General features: G+C 35.1%; 1 protein-coding gene across 1 annotated transcript in view; it reads left to right on the plus strand.

Annotated features, from left to right (window-relative positions):
* Positions 1-249: 249 nt before the first annotated feature.
* LOC105178851 overlaps positions 250-16,352 on the plus strand; it is a gene marked incomplete in the record, with an annotated part of 41,017 nt that continues 24,914 nt past the window's right edge. The window contains 25 exon segments of the mRNA XM_011102407.2: positions 250-508; positions 2,699-2,780; positions 3,459-3,562; positions 4,276-4,368; positions 4,482-4,529; positions 5,511-5,561; positions 6,439-6,542; positions 6,729-6,846; positions 7,127-7,228; positions 7,360-7,560; positions 8,692-8,849; positions 9,585-9,740; positions 10,086-10,178; positions 10,403-10,748; positions 11,336-11,449; positions 11,931-12,026; positions 12,147-12,214; positions 12,864-12,984; positions 13,063-13,272; positions 13,362-13,589; positions 13,673-13,782; positions 13,972-14,068; positions 14,973-15,071; positions 15,169-15,309; positions 15,495-15,563. Of these exon segments, the coding sequence (XP_011100709.1) occupies positions 494-508; positions 2,699-2,780; positions 3,459-3,562; positions 4,276-4,368; positions 4,482-4,529; positions 5,511-5,561; positions 6,439-6,542; positions 6,729-6,846; positions 7,127-7,228; positions 7,360-7,560; positions 8,692-8,849; positions 9,585-9,740; positions 10,086-10,178; positions 10,403-10,748; positions 11,336-11,449; positions 11,931-12,026; positions 12,147-12,214; positions 12,864-12,984; positions 13,063-13,272; positions 13,362-13,589; positions 13,673-13,782; positions 13,972-14,068; positions 14,973-15,071; positions 15,169-15,309; positions 15,495-15,563 (3,024 nt within the window).

Raw genomic sequence — 16,352 nt, forward strand, 5'->3', positions numbered from 1 at the left:
TCTTATATCAGTATGGGTTAGTAGTCATAAAATAAAAGATGAAGGCCTCTTGAGAATTTATGATTTGGATTGGATCTGGTACTGAAACAGGTCTAAGTAGTTAAAAACATTCCATTCCCAATAAATGACCAGAGCCTTATTGGCCCACAAGTATCCAGCCCAACTCCAGCCCTGATTACCGGTTTCGACCCGACCGGACCCGTTGCCCTGCAATCCGCAAATGTTTCCAAAAAGGACCGGCTCTATGCTTACAAGTCACAGCACCTGGAGACCCCACCACCGTCCCTCACGCGCGCGCGCACACACACACACGAAAACTCCTCTCTAATTCTTCACCCATTTCAAATCATAGCTAATAGAAATTGATTATTTCAATCATCGGCTATTTGCTGTGTGCTAATCAATGGCCGTATTTCGTCGGCGATCATTAGATTTTGCTCAAATTAAATTGTGAAACTCGTCGATTGAAGCGATCGGCGGTTGATATTTCACCATGTTCGAAGCTCACGTAAGTTTTTATTTGGCTCAAATTTTTGTTCATTTTGTAGTTATTGTTTGGACCTGTAAAATTTAGCCCCCTTCGTTATTTGTTTTTTTTTTTCCTGACCCCTTGAAGAAACTCTTATATGACGCAAATACATGGAAATTATTAGTTTGTTGGTAATTTTATTACGAGGACATGTGCGAATGAAGGTTTATGAGTTGCTCAATTGTTTTTATTGAGATAGAATTTTCTGTGCTCTAAAATTGGGAATAAGCGCAAGTTTAATTTACTTGTGATTTTATTACGTTTACACGTTTCAATGGAATCTTAAGAATATCAGATTTTTTTTTTTTGTTGAATCTTTATTGCATTTGGTGTGCTTAAATGGGACTAGATTACGATGTGTAAATCGGGACAGAAATTTGTACGTATGTATGAAAGGAATACTTAAATGTAGACTTAAGAAGGTAAAGGAAAATGAATAGCACTTAGCATATCACAAGACACAGGCGTCTTTAGGATGAAATGCATATTTTAGTGTTTGCTTTTGTCCTGGGTATATATTTTGGAAGGATTATAGTCATAGTACACCTAAGTAATATATGAATGATCTCTTGTATACAAACAAATCTTAGAAGTAGTACGTGTCACTATAAGTGCTTGATGAATCTACCTGGCTCAGTGCGATTGATAGCAAACAAAAAAACCAATGGTTTGATGAAGGATGAAGGCAGATGAAAGGTTGACTCCTGGAGGAGGGTAATTAGAAAATGCACCGGTTCCCTTTGGCAATGGTTAAGCGGTTTGCTAGCAAATGAACAGTACTTTTCCCTGCATGATAAATTTTCCTTTAGGGATTTTGCTCTCTTGCTAATTCCTATTCTTGAGGCTTTGGACCATCAGTTGGAGGGTTGTTGGTGGGGCAATAGTATAATTGTAATTCAGGCATCTGTGTAACACTTATGATAAATGTTTTAATCGAGTATTTGAGTGGAGCCAGCTAAGTGTTTATGCAATTGCAAGAGGGCAGATAATCATAATGAAGTGGAAATGTTGTTCATTTGCTCAATGTTTAGAGGAAGTCCGACACACATTATTTGGTCAAGTTGCTTGGACGGTTGGACCAAAAGTAGAAATTCATTCGTATATTGCTTGAGGATGGTGAGTTCAATGTAATGTTGATCTTTGTGTTGGCTTGTAGGTAGCTCCTGAAAGCATTAAAGTTCTAGTAAATTTTGTACAGCTAACTTTAATAATGGGTTATGCTCTGTAAATGGAATCAATCAAATTTGTTAGAAAAGTGAATACAACTCTGCTAATTTTGCAATATCTGAGATAGTTGATGATGTTTCCTAGCCATAGTTATCCTACTTTTTTCTTACTTGATTGCATTTCAAATATAAAATTAAGGGAGGGGTGAAGGCCCCTAAATATCTATCTATCTGGCCATCTATGCATGTCTTTTAGAAGTGAAATGAAATCCTCAGTTCCTCATCCGCAGTTGTACAATTTTCTCATGTTTCTCAATACTAAAGTTTTTTATCAGAAGAACAAAAGAAAAAGCAAGAGATGCGGATGAGATCATCAAAGCCCAGATGAATTATGCTTCAACTTAAAGTAACATTTACATATGAACTTCATTTCTCTTTCTTTTAGGAAAGATTAAAGAGTGAACTGTGTGTTAATTTTTTTGTATTTATTCAGGATGTAGAAAACTCTTGCAAATGTAAATGTGAAAGCAAATCTCCACTACTTCCACTAGGAAAAGTCTTTTGTGAATTGTGACAATGATTTTTGAAAGAACCTATTCGCTTCATGAGAAAATATCCAATTCTCTCATACTGGCACCAATTGCAATAATGTAGGTATAAAATATGGTTTTCCGAAGGTTACATGAATTGGTATGTTAGTGATGCTAGATCTCTTATGATGATGGCATGGCTATAAGACGTGCATTGATGGTCTTCTAAGTAGAGAAGTAGAAAAACTTAATTTTTGTAATTTGTTTTAGCTTGACCAATCTCCTTAACTATCATGATTCCAAGGTTTTCTCCACCAACTTTTCGAGGATCTCATCATCTCACATATCATAGTTTAAGAAACCTTGTTTCAAGACCAAGTCTTTCCTGACTTCTGGTCATTCTGGGTGAAGTGCCTTTAAGTGATTCCTCAAACTGTGTTGATTTATCAGTCTCTTGATTGATTTTCTTCTAGGTTTTGCATTTGCTTCGAAAATATTTGGGTGAGTATGTCCATGGGCTGTCGGCAGAGGCCTTGCGAATCAGTGTGTGGAAAGGTATGTTTGGAACTTTGCATATTTTACCTTGTATGTTGTATGATATCTCAGTCATCTTTAGCTTTTTGTATCATTTTGTGATAGTTGTACTGACTTATTTGCTGGTAAGCTGGTTCATGTTTGATGATTAAGTTAAAGAAGTTGATTTTTGAGTTAGGACACAAGACTAGAAGATTTTCATTGTGGTAATAAAAATCTATTTTTCCTGCTCTCCATAATTTAGGGAACATTTTGCCTCTCTCATTTGTTTTTTTTAATGCTGAAAAAGAGCTCATCAATGAAATTGAACTGAGATGTTGAATTGGAAAAATTTTCCAAGAACTACAAGGGACCTTCAAGAATAAAATTAATAAGATTTAGGGAGTGGAGGAAATTTTTATATTAAATTTCTACGAGGAAATTTTTATATTAAATTTCTACTGATTTCTATGTGGCTGCATGAAGAGAAATTGCTTGGTAGTGCTACCTTTTTAATGATGTTAGCGTCATGTGATATGCGGTGAAATATGTTGCTTGCTAATACTGTCAAATATTTGCTAATTTATTCTTTATTTTATGGCATTAATTAGTTTCTAGATGTATTAATTCTCTTGGAGCTTTTGTTTGCTTTGGTATCTTTATAGGGCCTAAGACTGTGATATTGCACTGGCATTTGATATATTCTGATGTTTTCTCTAGGTGATGTGGTTCTCAAAGACTTGAAATTAAAGGCGGAGGCATTGAACGCATTGAAGCTTCCTGTTACTGTTAAAGCTGGTTTCCTTGGTACCATAACCTTGAAGGTAACTTTGTTTGGTTGCTCTCTTGCTATCTGCCATTCATGAATAACCCTGAGGATACAGTCACCTAAAAGCATGTCAATTTAGGCCGAGTTGTTAACTGAAGTTGATCTGAAAAATGGTCTGTTTCTTTCCCATCTCTGGTTAGGTACAGGGATCTTCTTCATCATCTTGGAGAAGTTGATTCCCAGTTTTGGAAATTAGAGGCAATTGGTTATCCCTGTTGTGTTTACATGATATCTTGGTTTAAACTCAAATCATATACGATAGGTTTATATCATTGCTTCTGCATGTTACGTTATGAGTTCCTATTCAACTTAATACTCAAGTCTTATAACGTGACTTATATCAGTAAACTTCTGGATTTCATGTTATTTAATGTAAGTTGAACAGCCTTCATGAATATATGGAGCATGCTTGGTGTATGACGTGGACTATCCTTGATATATTAATCAAAGTGACATTAAACTTAGAACAAATGAAGAAATAAATCTTTGTGAAACGAGAATTTCAAGTTTTCAACCCCTTTTTTTTCTATGTAAGAGAGGGATTTGCCAACTACAATACTAAGAGCAGTCACATGATGGACTAACAAACTGCTTCTTCTTTGTTTTTCATAATTGGCTGAACCAAAATTTAGGTACCGCTTTTTATTTTACGGTTTTGATGAACGCTGCATAAAGATAATCTCTTGAACTCTCTTGTTTTAATTTAAGGTACCTTGGAAAAGTCTTGGTAAGGAGCCGGTCATTGTTCTTATTGATCAAGTGTTCATTCTTGCAACTGCAACTGATGGAATGTCTCCGAAGGTTTGAATCATTTCATGCCAATCCCTCTTGAAAAATAAATAGAACAATGCATGATTTATTCCCAGTACACTAAAACTTTTCCTCTAATGCAATTCTTATTTCTTCTCTATAAGGAAGAAGACCGGGAAAAGCTTTTTGAGGCCAAACTACAACAAATTGATGTGAGTAAATTCTTGATATATTTTTTTGGTGTGTGCTTGAATAGATCCATTTTGTCTTAGTAAACACATGGTGGACTAACAAACTGAAATACGATTATGCAAACATCTTCTCTTAGAATCTTTATGCTTTAATCTTGATGATTGGAGCCCTGGTGGACATTTTATTTGTTCTTTAATCTCTCTCATCTTTTCATCTTTTCTCTCTTCCGAATTACAAAGTTGGAATCTTAAAGTTCTTTTTATCTTGTGAACTACTTTCAGCTTCCATGACCCAGTTCCTAATTACATCACCGTTCCCAAGATAATTCCCTTTTACAGTAAAGATATTTATAGCCACTGGTGTTACCTAATTGTCTTAGTGATATCTTTTTGGGTACAATATATAGAGAATCAGGTGATTGTATTTGCTCATTGTCTTTTTGATACATGCGCAGATGGATCGCTTGACATTTGCTAGTGCAACATGGTTAATCTGGATCTCAAAATAGTCAAGTTTTTAAGTGTACCATCGTAAATAGATTTTCTTGTTTACTGGGTGCCTGTTTTGTTGTAATGAACTAAAGCTTAGACTGCTTGAACATGGTGCGATTATGGCGAGCACTATGTCGATGGAGAGAACTGTTCTGTTGATCTATGTGTTCTGTATTTTGCTCCTTTCTGTTTACTCTTGTCATCTTAATGAATTGAAACGTTCTGCAAGATATTATGGATACATATCCTCCCAAATTACTGAATTTCCCTCTCACACACTTGAACAGTCCAGATTTATATTTAAAATTTGAAGACTTTGATTACATGCTCTTCAGAATTGTTTCTGTTGTAAAAGGGCTTTCTTGGAGCTCAAAAGAATTTCAACACACCCTTATATTATTTCTCAAACAACTTAATGTTTGCATAAGAGCAGCTCAATCTTTGTAATGATTATTTTCTTATCTTCTGTGTCTTTCTCTATGTAATTGATGTTGTTTTCTCAAAATTCAGGAAGCAGAATCAGCAACACTAGAAGCAATATCAAGATCAAAGCCAGGAAATGTATGCACTTCACACTGTATTTTTTTCTTTGCGTTTAGAATTATATTTATTCCATTTGGACTTTGTGTGGTTGCTTAAGTTCCCTGCCATCCTGCTACATCACTGTTGTGTTAGATCAATACTGGAGTACTCTGTATGTCCCTGGGGTATGGCCGAATGTTTTGCAGTTATTCTTTCAGCGGTGTTCTGTTTCTTTCGACATGTATAATTCAAGAATGAAATTTTCTTAGGGGAGTTGGATAAAAGGGTATAATTTATTAGCTCTATCATTTCTTTATCCCAAGGTAGGGGCTTCTCTTATCGTTTTCACTTTTCTTTGCTCTTCTTTCCTTGTCAATTGCTTCTTTTGAGATTTTTAGATAGCATTCAGTAAGTCTATTACACTCATCATTCTTTAATGAGTCAGAGTCTTGATAACTGGAGAATGGCCCACTTTAAATTTGGTTTGCATACAGAGATGGAATAACAGGAGAATAAAGGAAAAATATGAAGACAGGGTTCTTAAATCCGTTAATTACATATTTATGTACTTGATATTATATGATTGGTAAATGATTAAAAAAATGATTAATGCTTGTTAACTGAAGATATATCTCATGGCAGTTAACTGCATGATCCTTTGTTAGTTAAATGATGGATAACATACAAAGATTCTCAGTGCTTGCAAACAGAAAAACTGTCTTCTGGCAATTGACTGCATTACTTTTTGTTTTGCAATTGTTGTATAGTTCGCCAAATACTCTTTTCTTGTTGAGGTCTTCGAGTTCTGCTTTGTGTCTAAGTGTTATAGTTCTAAGATTATCAAATAGTTCCATGCATGTATATCTTTGTGCAGTTTCACCTATAATTTTTACAATAAATTTGCGACTTTTTGCAGCCACCAGCTGGAAATTCTTGGCTGGGTTCACTAATTGCTACAATTATCGGCAACCTCAAGATTTCTATTAGCAATGTTCATATCAGATACGAAGATTCCTTGAGGTTGGTCTATACTTGAGTCGACACAATTCCTTTTTATGAGTTCAATTGATTTCTGTACTTGATGTTACTATCCCTTTTTAAATCTATGAACTGTTTGCCGAAGTGATTAAGCATGATTTTGTCTGTCTCTGGGTTATGATATATGGGCTTTTGCTTTCTCATATCTCTCAATATGTTTAATCTCAGCAATCCAGGACATCCATTTTGTTGTGGCATTACCCTTGCGAAGCTTGCTGCTGTTACCATGGATGAGCAGGGAAATGAAACGTTCGATACAAGTGGTGCTTTAGATAAATTGCGAAAGGTATGCTTTGTATTATTCCTTGTGACATAGTCTTCTTTTGGATTTGTCCGCTTAAGTGAAGATAAGTTTTACCTGTAGAGTGGTACTAAAGATAAAGTTAATGTGAATTTCACACGTCTGAATACAGAGAATACCATCGTGAAATTACGATATTCCTCTTCACGATAGCTTTTAAATGTCCTGGATTTCCCTTGTTTGAGTAAGTATAAGAGTATCCTTGAGTATCACCGGTGCTGAAAATCCTAATTTTTCTTTTGCCTTCTTTGTGGTTCTGTTATAGTCATTGCAACTTGAAAGGCTTGCTATGTATCATGATTCCAATCGTGGTCCCTGGCAGTTGGATAAGAGATGGGAGGATCTTAGCCCTCGGGAATGGATTGAGGTACATTGTTTTTTTGAAGCTATTCATCTCTTGTTCTCTCTTTGAATTGCGTTAACAAAATGACCTATTTCTGGGAGTTAGTGTCGCGTTTTATTTATTTTCCTTATATCTTTGTTTATGTTGTTATTTAGATCTTTGAAGATGGCATTAATGAATCTTCAAAAGGTAGCAGCCGGGCGTCCCCCTGGGCTCAAGACCGACGCTACTTAGTTTCGCCAATCAACGGTGTTCTTAAATACCATCGTCTAGGAAACCAGGAAAGAAATGATTCAAGTGTACCTTTTGAGAAGGCTTCTCTTGTCATCCCTGATGTTTCTTTGACAATTACAGAGGTATGAATCTTGACTTCATATTGTTTCAAGGTTCTGCATGGTATGTTTACGATTGTTTATACTTATCTAGTTATCACCCCATGCCAAGGCACAGAGGATTATATTTTTAAAAGAATAAATAAATAGAATTAGGAATAACTTAAATTGTAAAATTGAAAAATATGAAACAATAAATAATCTAAAATTTAAAATGTAAGTAATTAATAAGTATAAAAATACAAATGTATATTGCATATAAAGATCAAACCTAATTTTTTTTCCTAACTAATTTACCTAAAATGAGTGAATCTTTTGGATAAAATTAAACAATATACTTTTTTAAGTAGCAAAATAAAATTCAAAGAGGCATCTCTAACATGGCAGCCAAAGCAAATAGGAATATGTGTGGAAAAGGTGAACAAATAAATAAAAATTATAAATGAGTCAAACTTTAAAATAAAATGAGTGATGGTAAATTATTCAAGATTCCAAATTAAAGTGATCAATAGATATAAAAATATATAAGTATTATTATATATCAAAATAAATTTTAAATTATATTACTAACGAAATTTATAAACAAGTTTGTAAATCTTTTGGATAAAAATAAATCATATACTTGTCAAAACTGAAATAAACAATAAAAAGAAAAAATTCTTGCGTGGCAAAATAAAATTCAAAGAGGCTATCCAAATATGTCCATACATGTGCTTACTTGGATAGCCTCTATATTTGTGTTTTATTATATATACATCTATGTATGTCACATTTTCTTGATGGTAGAGCAAATTGAAGATAGGGTGAGACAAAGATCTTACCTATATTTGTTTATGGATATTAAGTCATCTCTACCTATAAAAGCTAAGGATGTGTTCAAGCAAAAGATTTTCTACTTCCTCTGCCACCGCTGCTGTCTGTGCCAGGGACAATCTTGTTTAATAAACATTGCACTCTCACATTCTTACAATTTTTGAGCACCTCCTTGCCACTCTACTCATGAACCAACTTTCTCTTCTTCCTCACCATCCTTGTTTTGCCTAGCATGAACAGAAAAGTCATCAATGTTTTAAAGACATTTTGGGGGACTTGTTTGATATTTCTGTCCAGTTTCAAAATGTAACAAGCATTTAAACTATCTGCTCTTTGTTTCAGGCTCAGTATCATGACTGGATTAAACTTGTGGAGGTCATATCGACTTACAGGAAACATGTCGAAGTCTATCATTTAAGACCCGGACTACCAGTTTCAGGGGGTGCCGCCTTATGGTGGCGTTATGCTGCTCAAGCTGGGTTGCAGCAGAAGAAGATGTGGTAATTTTGTTTTAGAAATGCAAAATAATCGACTATGATATCTGAAAGTGACGTCCAACACTTAAAACTGAAAATATGCAATGTTTATGTTATGCGTTTCAGTTGGTAACATTTAAGAGTAATATCTGACAGAGTAGAGTCTCATGTAAACTGAGTCCAACATTTTAAGGGACTGTATTTTATTTAAATCGGTATGGACTTAAAAAAGCATAAATGTTTTATGGACATTGGTATGTTTACTTGCACGTGTGTGCATGCATGCTGGGATTAGGAGATGCTATGCAATTAATGCGTTTTATAACAAAAAAGATTTAACAATGTAGTATGGCAGTAAAATTGAAAAACCTAGGTTCTAAAGTTTCAAGCAAAGCATGTCTAGTTATGCTGAAGGCTACTATAATAACTATTTCATGCAGTAATAGTTAAAAATTTGCCAGTATATTTGTGAAAATGAAATGACTTTATGAAATATTATTTGTTTGATAACTCGATGGTTGTCTGTTAGGGCATATATAAATCGAGAATCCAGTTTCAGTATTTTTATGTCCACCTAGATGTTAAGTACTTAATTTTGGAACTACCAGATTTCTTCTTGTCCTCACTATTATAATGGATATATACTAGGAATACTAGTTAGTCATTCCGCACCTTCATGTTGTCATCCGATCTAATACTCCATTCAGTCAATATTCTGTTTTCCTAGAACTAATTTATCTTGTTTTTATATCCCTGCAGCTACCGGTTCTCTTGGGAGCAAATCCAGCATTTATGTCATCTTCGTAGACGATATGTGCAATTATATGCTGATTCTTTGCAGCGGTTAAATGTAGATAATTCTGAAATAAGAGACATTGAAAAAGACCTGGATCCCAAAGTTATTTTACTATGGAGGTATATTTAGAAGTTCACTGAACAGTGGTTTTTACCACAAATATGTTTACAAATGTATAGAAGAAAAAAATGATTGGAAGAGTGCTCTATGTTTTTCGTGCTCATGTAAATCCTCATATTGATCAGAGATATTGTTATATCCTCTATATTAAGTTTGGTCCATAATGTTTTCTGCTTGCTTTTGATTATTTCATGTGATGGTTTGGATACATCTGAGATCTGTACATTCAGTTTTGTTTGAACTTTTAGGTTGGGTTTCCTTGGCTGGTTTTGGATGTTGACACTCTTTTCTATCATTATCATTGTGAAGTTGAGTGATAATCTCTTCTGCTGATTGTTATTTAGGTTTCTTGCCCATGCAAAGGTTGAATCAGTAAAGTCGAAGGAAGCAGCCGAGCAGAGAATGCTAAGAAAAGGCAGCTGGTTTTCCTTGAGATGGTCTGTTCATTTTAGTCAATCATTTTCTTTCATCTAGTATTACCTCCTGCTGTACTTCCCTTCCATGAATTGTTAGGAGATTTTGCTTAATTTCTTCATATATTGTTAAAGCAACTGTAAATGCATTAGCTTCAGAAGTTATATGCATCACAAATCACATCTTAAACACTTGCTTATTTGTTGTCAATGGATGCTTTTAGTATTAATTGGGTCTTGTCAAGCAGGCGAAGCACTTCCGATGACGACTCTGCAATTGACACTTCGAATGTATCTCGGTCAGTGGAAGAGAGATTGACTAAGGAGGAATGGGAAGCGGTCAATAAGCTGCTAAGCTACCAGCCAGATGAGGATTTGGCTCACGCTGGAAAGGGTGTGAACATGATACACTATATGATAGTTGTATCTATCAGTAAAGCAGCTGCTAGGATTGTTAATATTAATGATACTGAGATCGTTTGTGGTAGATTTGAAAATCTTAATGTTTCCACTAAGCTTAAACATCGGAGCACCCAATGTGATGTAACGTTGCAATATTATGGATTTTCTTCTCCTGAAGGATCTCTTGCCCAGGTTTGTCCTCTTGTACTTTTGTAATTGAGCTTTTGGCCAACCAACATACTTATTGCCTCTGTGTTTTGGAAATCTGCAATGATTTTCTCCTTGTTTGTGCTTCAGTAACCCACCAATACAGTTGACATCCAAATGATGTGTAGAATGTGTTTTTTAATTATTTGGACACCCTTATTCCAAGACTATGCAAGCCGGTTACATGAAATGCACCCAAACCAAAACAAGCTGGCATGGAGGGAAATAAATGAATTATAAAGATCTTGGTTAAATTGAAATAAAGTTTTGCTGTACATCACTAAACATATCTGGATCCAAATGGACTCAACACCATATATCAGCCATAAAGCATATGCCAAAATGTCATGTGTCCCGGCCACTACTTTGTAACAGTATCCCTGCATTTGTTCTGTGGTACTCTGTTTTGTATCTTTAGAAACTAGATTCTTAATTCAATTTGTAGATTGTATATCATTTTATTTTGTCTAGTCCTACGGGTGGCTAAAAATCCTTCACTTTTCTTACTTGGGACTACGGTTGGAGTTCATTCAATTTTGTCGGGTATTTGCTGATTTCACTTTTGGCCACAGAGTGTCTCCAATGAGCAGAAGGTGAATGCATTGCAAGCTAGTTTCGTTCATTCTCCAGCTGGAGAAAATGTAGATTGGCGGCTGTCAGCAACAATTTCGACTTGTCATGTTACGGTAGTTTGCTAAGTATTTCTCTTCAATATGTGCTTGATCCTGGATCAACTTGTTTGTTACCACCTTCCTGCCTTTTGTTACTTATTGCGATGTAGAAGAACAATTTTTTGGATAGGTACTGAAAAGCAACACATGTGAACAGTTTATATTGTTTGTTGCATCACAAAATGAAAATGATGGATAAGCTTTTGCTGAAAATTTATGCTCGCTTCATTTTCCTTTTTAATAAATTAGGGTTTATTATGCCTCAGTGTTATTTTGTTCCGGCCTGAATATTGGAGATGGATAATGATTCTGTATCTGTGGCTCCTCTGGATTGATTATTTCTTGTAGTACATTGTTGTATTTATCGATAAAGGAATTCCATTAATTCATCTATGCTGAAGTCTTATCCCATGTTCCATCCTTCATTATTCTTTACTGCAGTTATTATTCAGATTCTCTTGTAACCTCTCTTCCCCTCTTGGCACTCAATTTATAGGTTCTTGTGGAAAGTTATAATCGCTTTCTACATTTCGTGAAGAGAAGCAGTGCTGTTAGTCCTACTCTTGCGTTGGAAACTGCAACTGCTTTGCAGGTAGGATCTTTCATAATTCACAAGCTTTGCTTTGAGGAACTTATCCTTTAGTAGACTGATCACTTCAAATATCATTTTTGCTGTTGGAAGCTAAATTTTGAATATTAATATAATGGACAGCATAAAATTGAAGAAGTGACCCGGAGAGCTCAGGAGCAATTTCAAATGGTCTTAGAAGAACAGAGCAGGTTAACTTCTAATATTTATTAACTGGAAGAATCACCTTTGTTATTCATGTGATGCATTAGCTCAATTTATATAACTTCAATTAGTCTTTGTTATCTTTTTAAGTTGTATGGGAATTTTCCAAATGTTACTCTGGTTGCATGAAGCACAGTACATTTACTAAAAGAAAGATTTTGAAATGAACGTAGTTAATTGGCCAGAATTTCAGATATGGATTCCAAATTCAGATAGTCGCAGTTCCGGATCTCTTGCTATAATTTTCCTTTTGACCATAGTACTTCAAGCTGAATTTTTTTTACTTAAACTACTTCTTAGCCTGCATTTGTAATGTGCATAGGGGCACTGAAGCTTTATTAGTTTGTTATATGAATGAATTCAGATTTAAGTTCTTGTCCTTGGGCCAGGTGTCTCTCTCTATCTCTCTCTTCCTGTCAATTCTCTGGATCTGCACAGATTGTTTGTAATTTTTCTGGTGTGTAAAAAGATTGGATAGGCATAGTTCATGTGTTCTTGAATTTGCTAATACATATCATAAATAATACATCAATTTTGATGGAAATCAATTTTCGAGGCCTGTATGGTAACATAAATTATTTGTTAAGATGGTTTGAATTCTAGAGAAACTTGATGCTTTATTCTTGATATCATCAGATTTGCTCTTGACATTGATCTTGATGCTCCCAAAGTTAGAGTTCCTATAAGATCTTCAACCTCCACTGGAAATGACAGCCTTCTTCTATTAGATTTCGGTCATTTCACTTTACAAACAAGGGTAGGTTGATTTCTATTCATTTCACATTTGCTCATATGACATTCTAGATTCAGTCAACTAATTTTATCTGCATAACAGGAGGATGGTCAATTCCACGACCATGGGCACAGTCTGTATTCTACTTTTCATATTACTGGAAGGGATATTGCGGCATTCTTTACAGCTTCTAGTTCTGAGAATCAGTCTTTCAATTGGGCATCCCAACCTCCTATTGCTCCCAATTCTGAAGTTGCTGACAAATTCTATTCTCTTATCGATAGGTGTGGAATGTCTGTAATTGTCGATCAGGTATATTTCATGAATTGGTTTATCATTCTTTTTAAGTGTTTTTTGGGGTCTTAAATCATTATATTAATGTACAATTTTTGGCCACTAAGATTAAGGTACCTCATCCAAGCCATCCATCAACGCGCATATCTGTCCAAATCCCAAGCCTTGGAATACACTTTTCTCCTGACAGATATTTCAGGCTTAATGAATTGCTGAATTTATTCAATGGTGCAACACCTAATGATGAGCAACATACAATAGAAAACTCTCAAACTGGTCGTGTCCCCTGGAGTCCCCTAGATCTGGCAACTGAGGCCAGAATTCTTGTTTGGAAGGTATGTTAATACCTTGAAATCTATGTGATGTGCTAGTTAGTTGCTAGTGCTGTGAATCAGTTTGTTATATTATTTTTATGCAGGGAATTGGCTATTCAATTGCTGCCTGGCAACCATGTTTTCTTGTCTTATCTGGATTAATCCTTTATGTGTTGGAATCTGAATCTTCGCGGAGCTATCAACGTTGCTCAAGGTCTACCATTTCATTTCTCCATTCTTTTTGTCTATATTATTATGATTCCTCCTCCTTGAATAAAATTGGGTGAACCATCGGCACATTCACGGGTTTTATAGTAATTTGATCTTATTGCCTGTTTTCAGATTGGGAAAATGTTTGATCTAATATGATCCTTTTTTATCCTGTCCAATTCTGGTTCTGCAGCATGGCTGGTAAACAAGTATATGATGTTCCTCCAACAAATGTTGGTGGTTCGCCATTTTGTATTGCTTTGAGCACCAGAGGCATGGATATAAAAAAGGTTGGTGATTTCCAGTGACATTAGAAAAACAGCACTTTTCTAACATCCTTAAGCAATGACTGTCCTTTAATTGCACCTTATTAATTTTTTTGCCTTAAAAAATGTGTCAATATTTTTAATCTTCTTGGGGGATTGACTGGTGTGGAGCGTAGATGGCTTCTGGCATTTTGTGGGAATTGTTGTACTGGGTTGTATGGTTACTATGTTTTCTTTACTCATAGAGAAAGAGGTGAAGAGTCTGTTGTTATAAAGCAGAAAAGAAGATTCTTATGTATGGAAGGTAAGAAACTTGCTATTTCTTTGAAAGAAAAAAGACAAGAACTAATCTGTTGGAAAGAGTAACGTGAGACTTTAATGATAATGACAGGGAGGAAATATTTTGATTTGCTAAAGCATGTTATGTTTAGGATGCACATTTCGCTATTTTTTATTGTTTTCTACCTTGATGCACATGCTACAACTATATATTCTTTTCCACCACCTTTCCTCGTAAAAAGTTAGTGTTTCCTTTCCCTTGGGTGTGCAGCTTCATTTGTTAGTTCCTGAGAAATTGCTGTTAAGTATTCTGACTAACAAAGTTCTTGTATAAACTGTTTCTTTTGGAAATCTTTTATACCCATCATTGGTGAGTTCTTTTATGTGTATGAGTGCTGTTGGTAATGTGGTGCGGAATTGTGATCAGTTACATCATATCATCCTTCCATTTTGTGAATGGGAGTTACTTTTACTAAATTTAAGATTGAGAAGTACTGTTCTTTGTGTGATGGAAGATATTATAAACTGGAAATTTCTATTTTATATCTTTATCAGTGTGATCCTTATATCATGCCTTTTGTTATGTTAGAACTTATTAAGCAAATAATATCCTCTCTTTTCTTATACTATTTTTTCTTTTGCAAACAAGGCTCTGGGGTCTTTTAGTACTCTGATACTGGAGTTTCGAAGTGAGGAGGATAAGTCAACTTGGTTGAGGGCACTTGTACAAAGTACATACCGAGCTTCTGTAAGACATCAAAATCATTGCCTTTGTTAATGAAATCTCTCACCTGACAACAGAAGTACCCATTATGTAATGTTACTGTCTGTTTATTTGGATGAAGGCCCCTCCTTCAGTTAATATACTTGATGAACTAAGAGATGATCAACTAGAGTTTGCTGAATCTCGGGCCAATAATGCAAGAGCAGCTGATCTTGTTGTCAATGGAACAGTGGTAGAAACTAAATTGTCATTATATGGAAAGGTCAGTGGGTATCCTAAATTGCTTGTTTTTAGATGTACTTATGTAACTTTACTGCCTTCTTAATTGCAAATAGTTACTCTGGGCTTCTATTTCCTTGAACTTGGACGTTGTTTTTCGTTTGGCCTACCTGAAAATTGTCATTTTACCATAACTTCTTGTTATTTTCTTTTATTCTCTATTTTCAGCTTGGAGATGAGGAGCATGAGAGGACACATGAGAAGCTCATCCTCGAAGTTCTTGCTGGTGGAGGGAAGGTTTGTTTGTGTAACACTAAGCTGAATTTTGTTCAGCCTGGAGCATGAGTTTTACATGAAGCTTAAGCTGCGTTGCAGATTCTTATCAACTTACTGGAAGTGTGTGTTCTTTAATGAGAAATATGGGAAATTAAGTAAGAGAAAGGGATCTATAATGTTTAAAATACACAGCAGACAGCACATTGATACAATACCAACTGAGTTGCCATCTGGAACGATGCACCACGCATGGTCTTCTGTAGCGTTCACATTGCTTTCTTTCTTTAGAATGCACAGTTGATAATGAGTAAGATGATACTTGTCTTCATCCTTAACAGTTGGTACAGTGTTTTCATTAATGGGTCTGTTAAGCTATTTTCTAAAGCATTAACACTGGACTGAATCATCATTTTTTCATGAATGCATGATTTCTGATTAGCACTTCAAAGGACATTGTTATTCTCCAGTGACATGCCTCCATGTGCATGGAGGCTTCAAAATACTCATTTGGTTGATTGAAGAACAGCTATAATCATGTTAGGATATTGTACATTTCTAATTAGAATCATAAATTCCAGTTTATTTCTGTTTTCCACTTTGAGAAGCATCCCTTATTTAAAATGTGTCTGTTTATACATTAGCTCCTTGATGTTTGCTTCATTTGTACTCTTAGAAGTCCTATATGAAGTTAACTGTTTGGTAAATGCTGGTTGATTTATTTATTTTCTGTACTGTGTACTCTGATCTAACGCACTCTGTTTGATTATCTTCACTCACAAGAAGATAACTTTTTGGTGTATGCTTTTACAT

Source organism: Sesamum indicum, unplaced genomic scaffold, assembly GCF_000512975.1.
Source record: "Sesamum indicum cultivar Zhongzhi No. 13 unplaced genomic scaffold, S_indicum_v1.0 scaffold00109, whole genome shotgun sequence".
Taxonomy (NCBI): Eukaryota; Viridiplantae; Streptophyta; class Magnoliopsida; order Lamiales; family Pedaliaceae; genus Sesamum; species Sesamum indicum.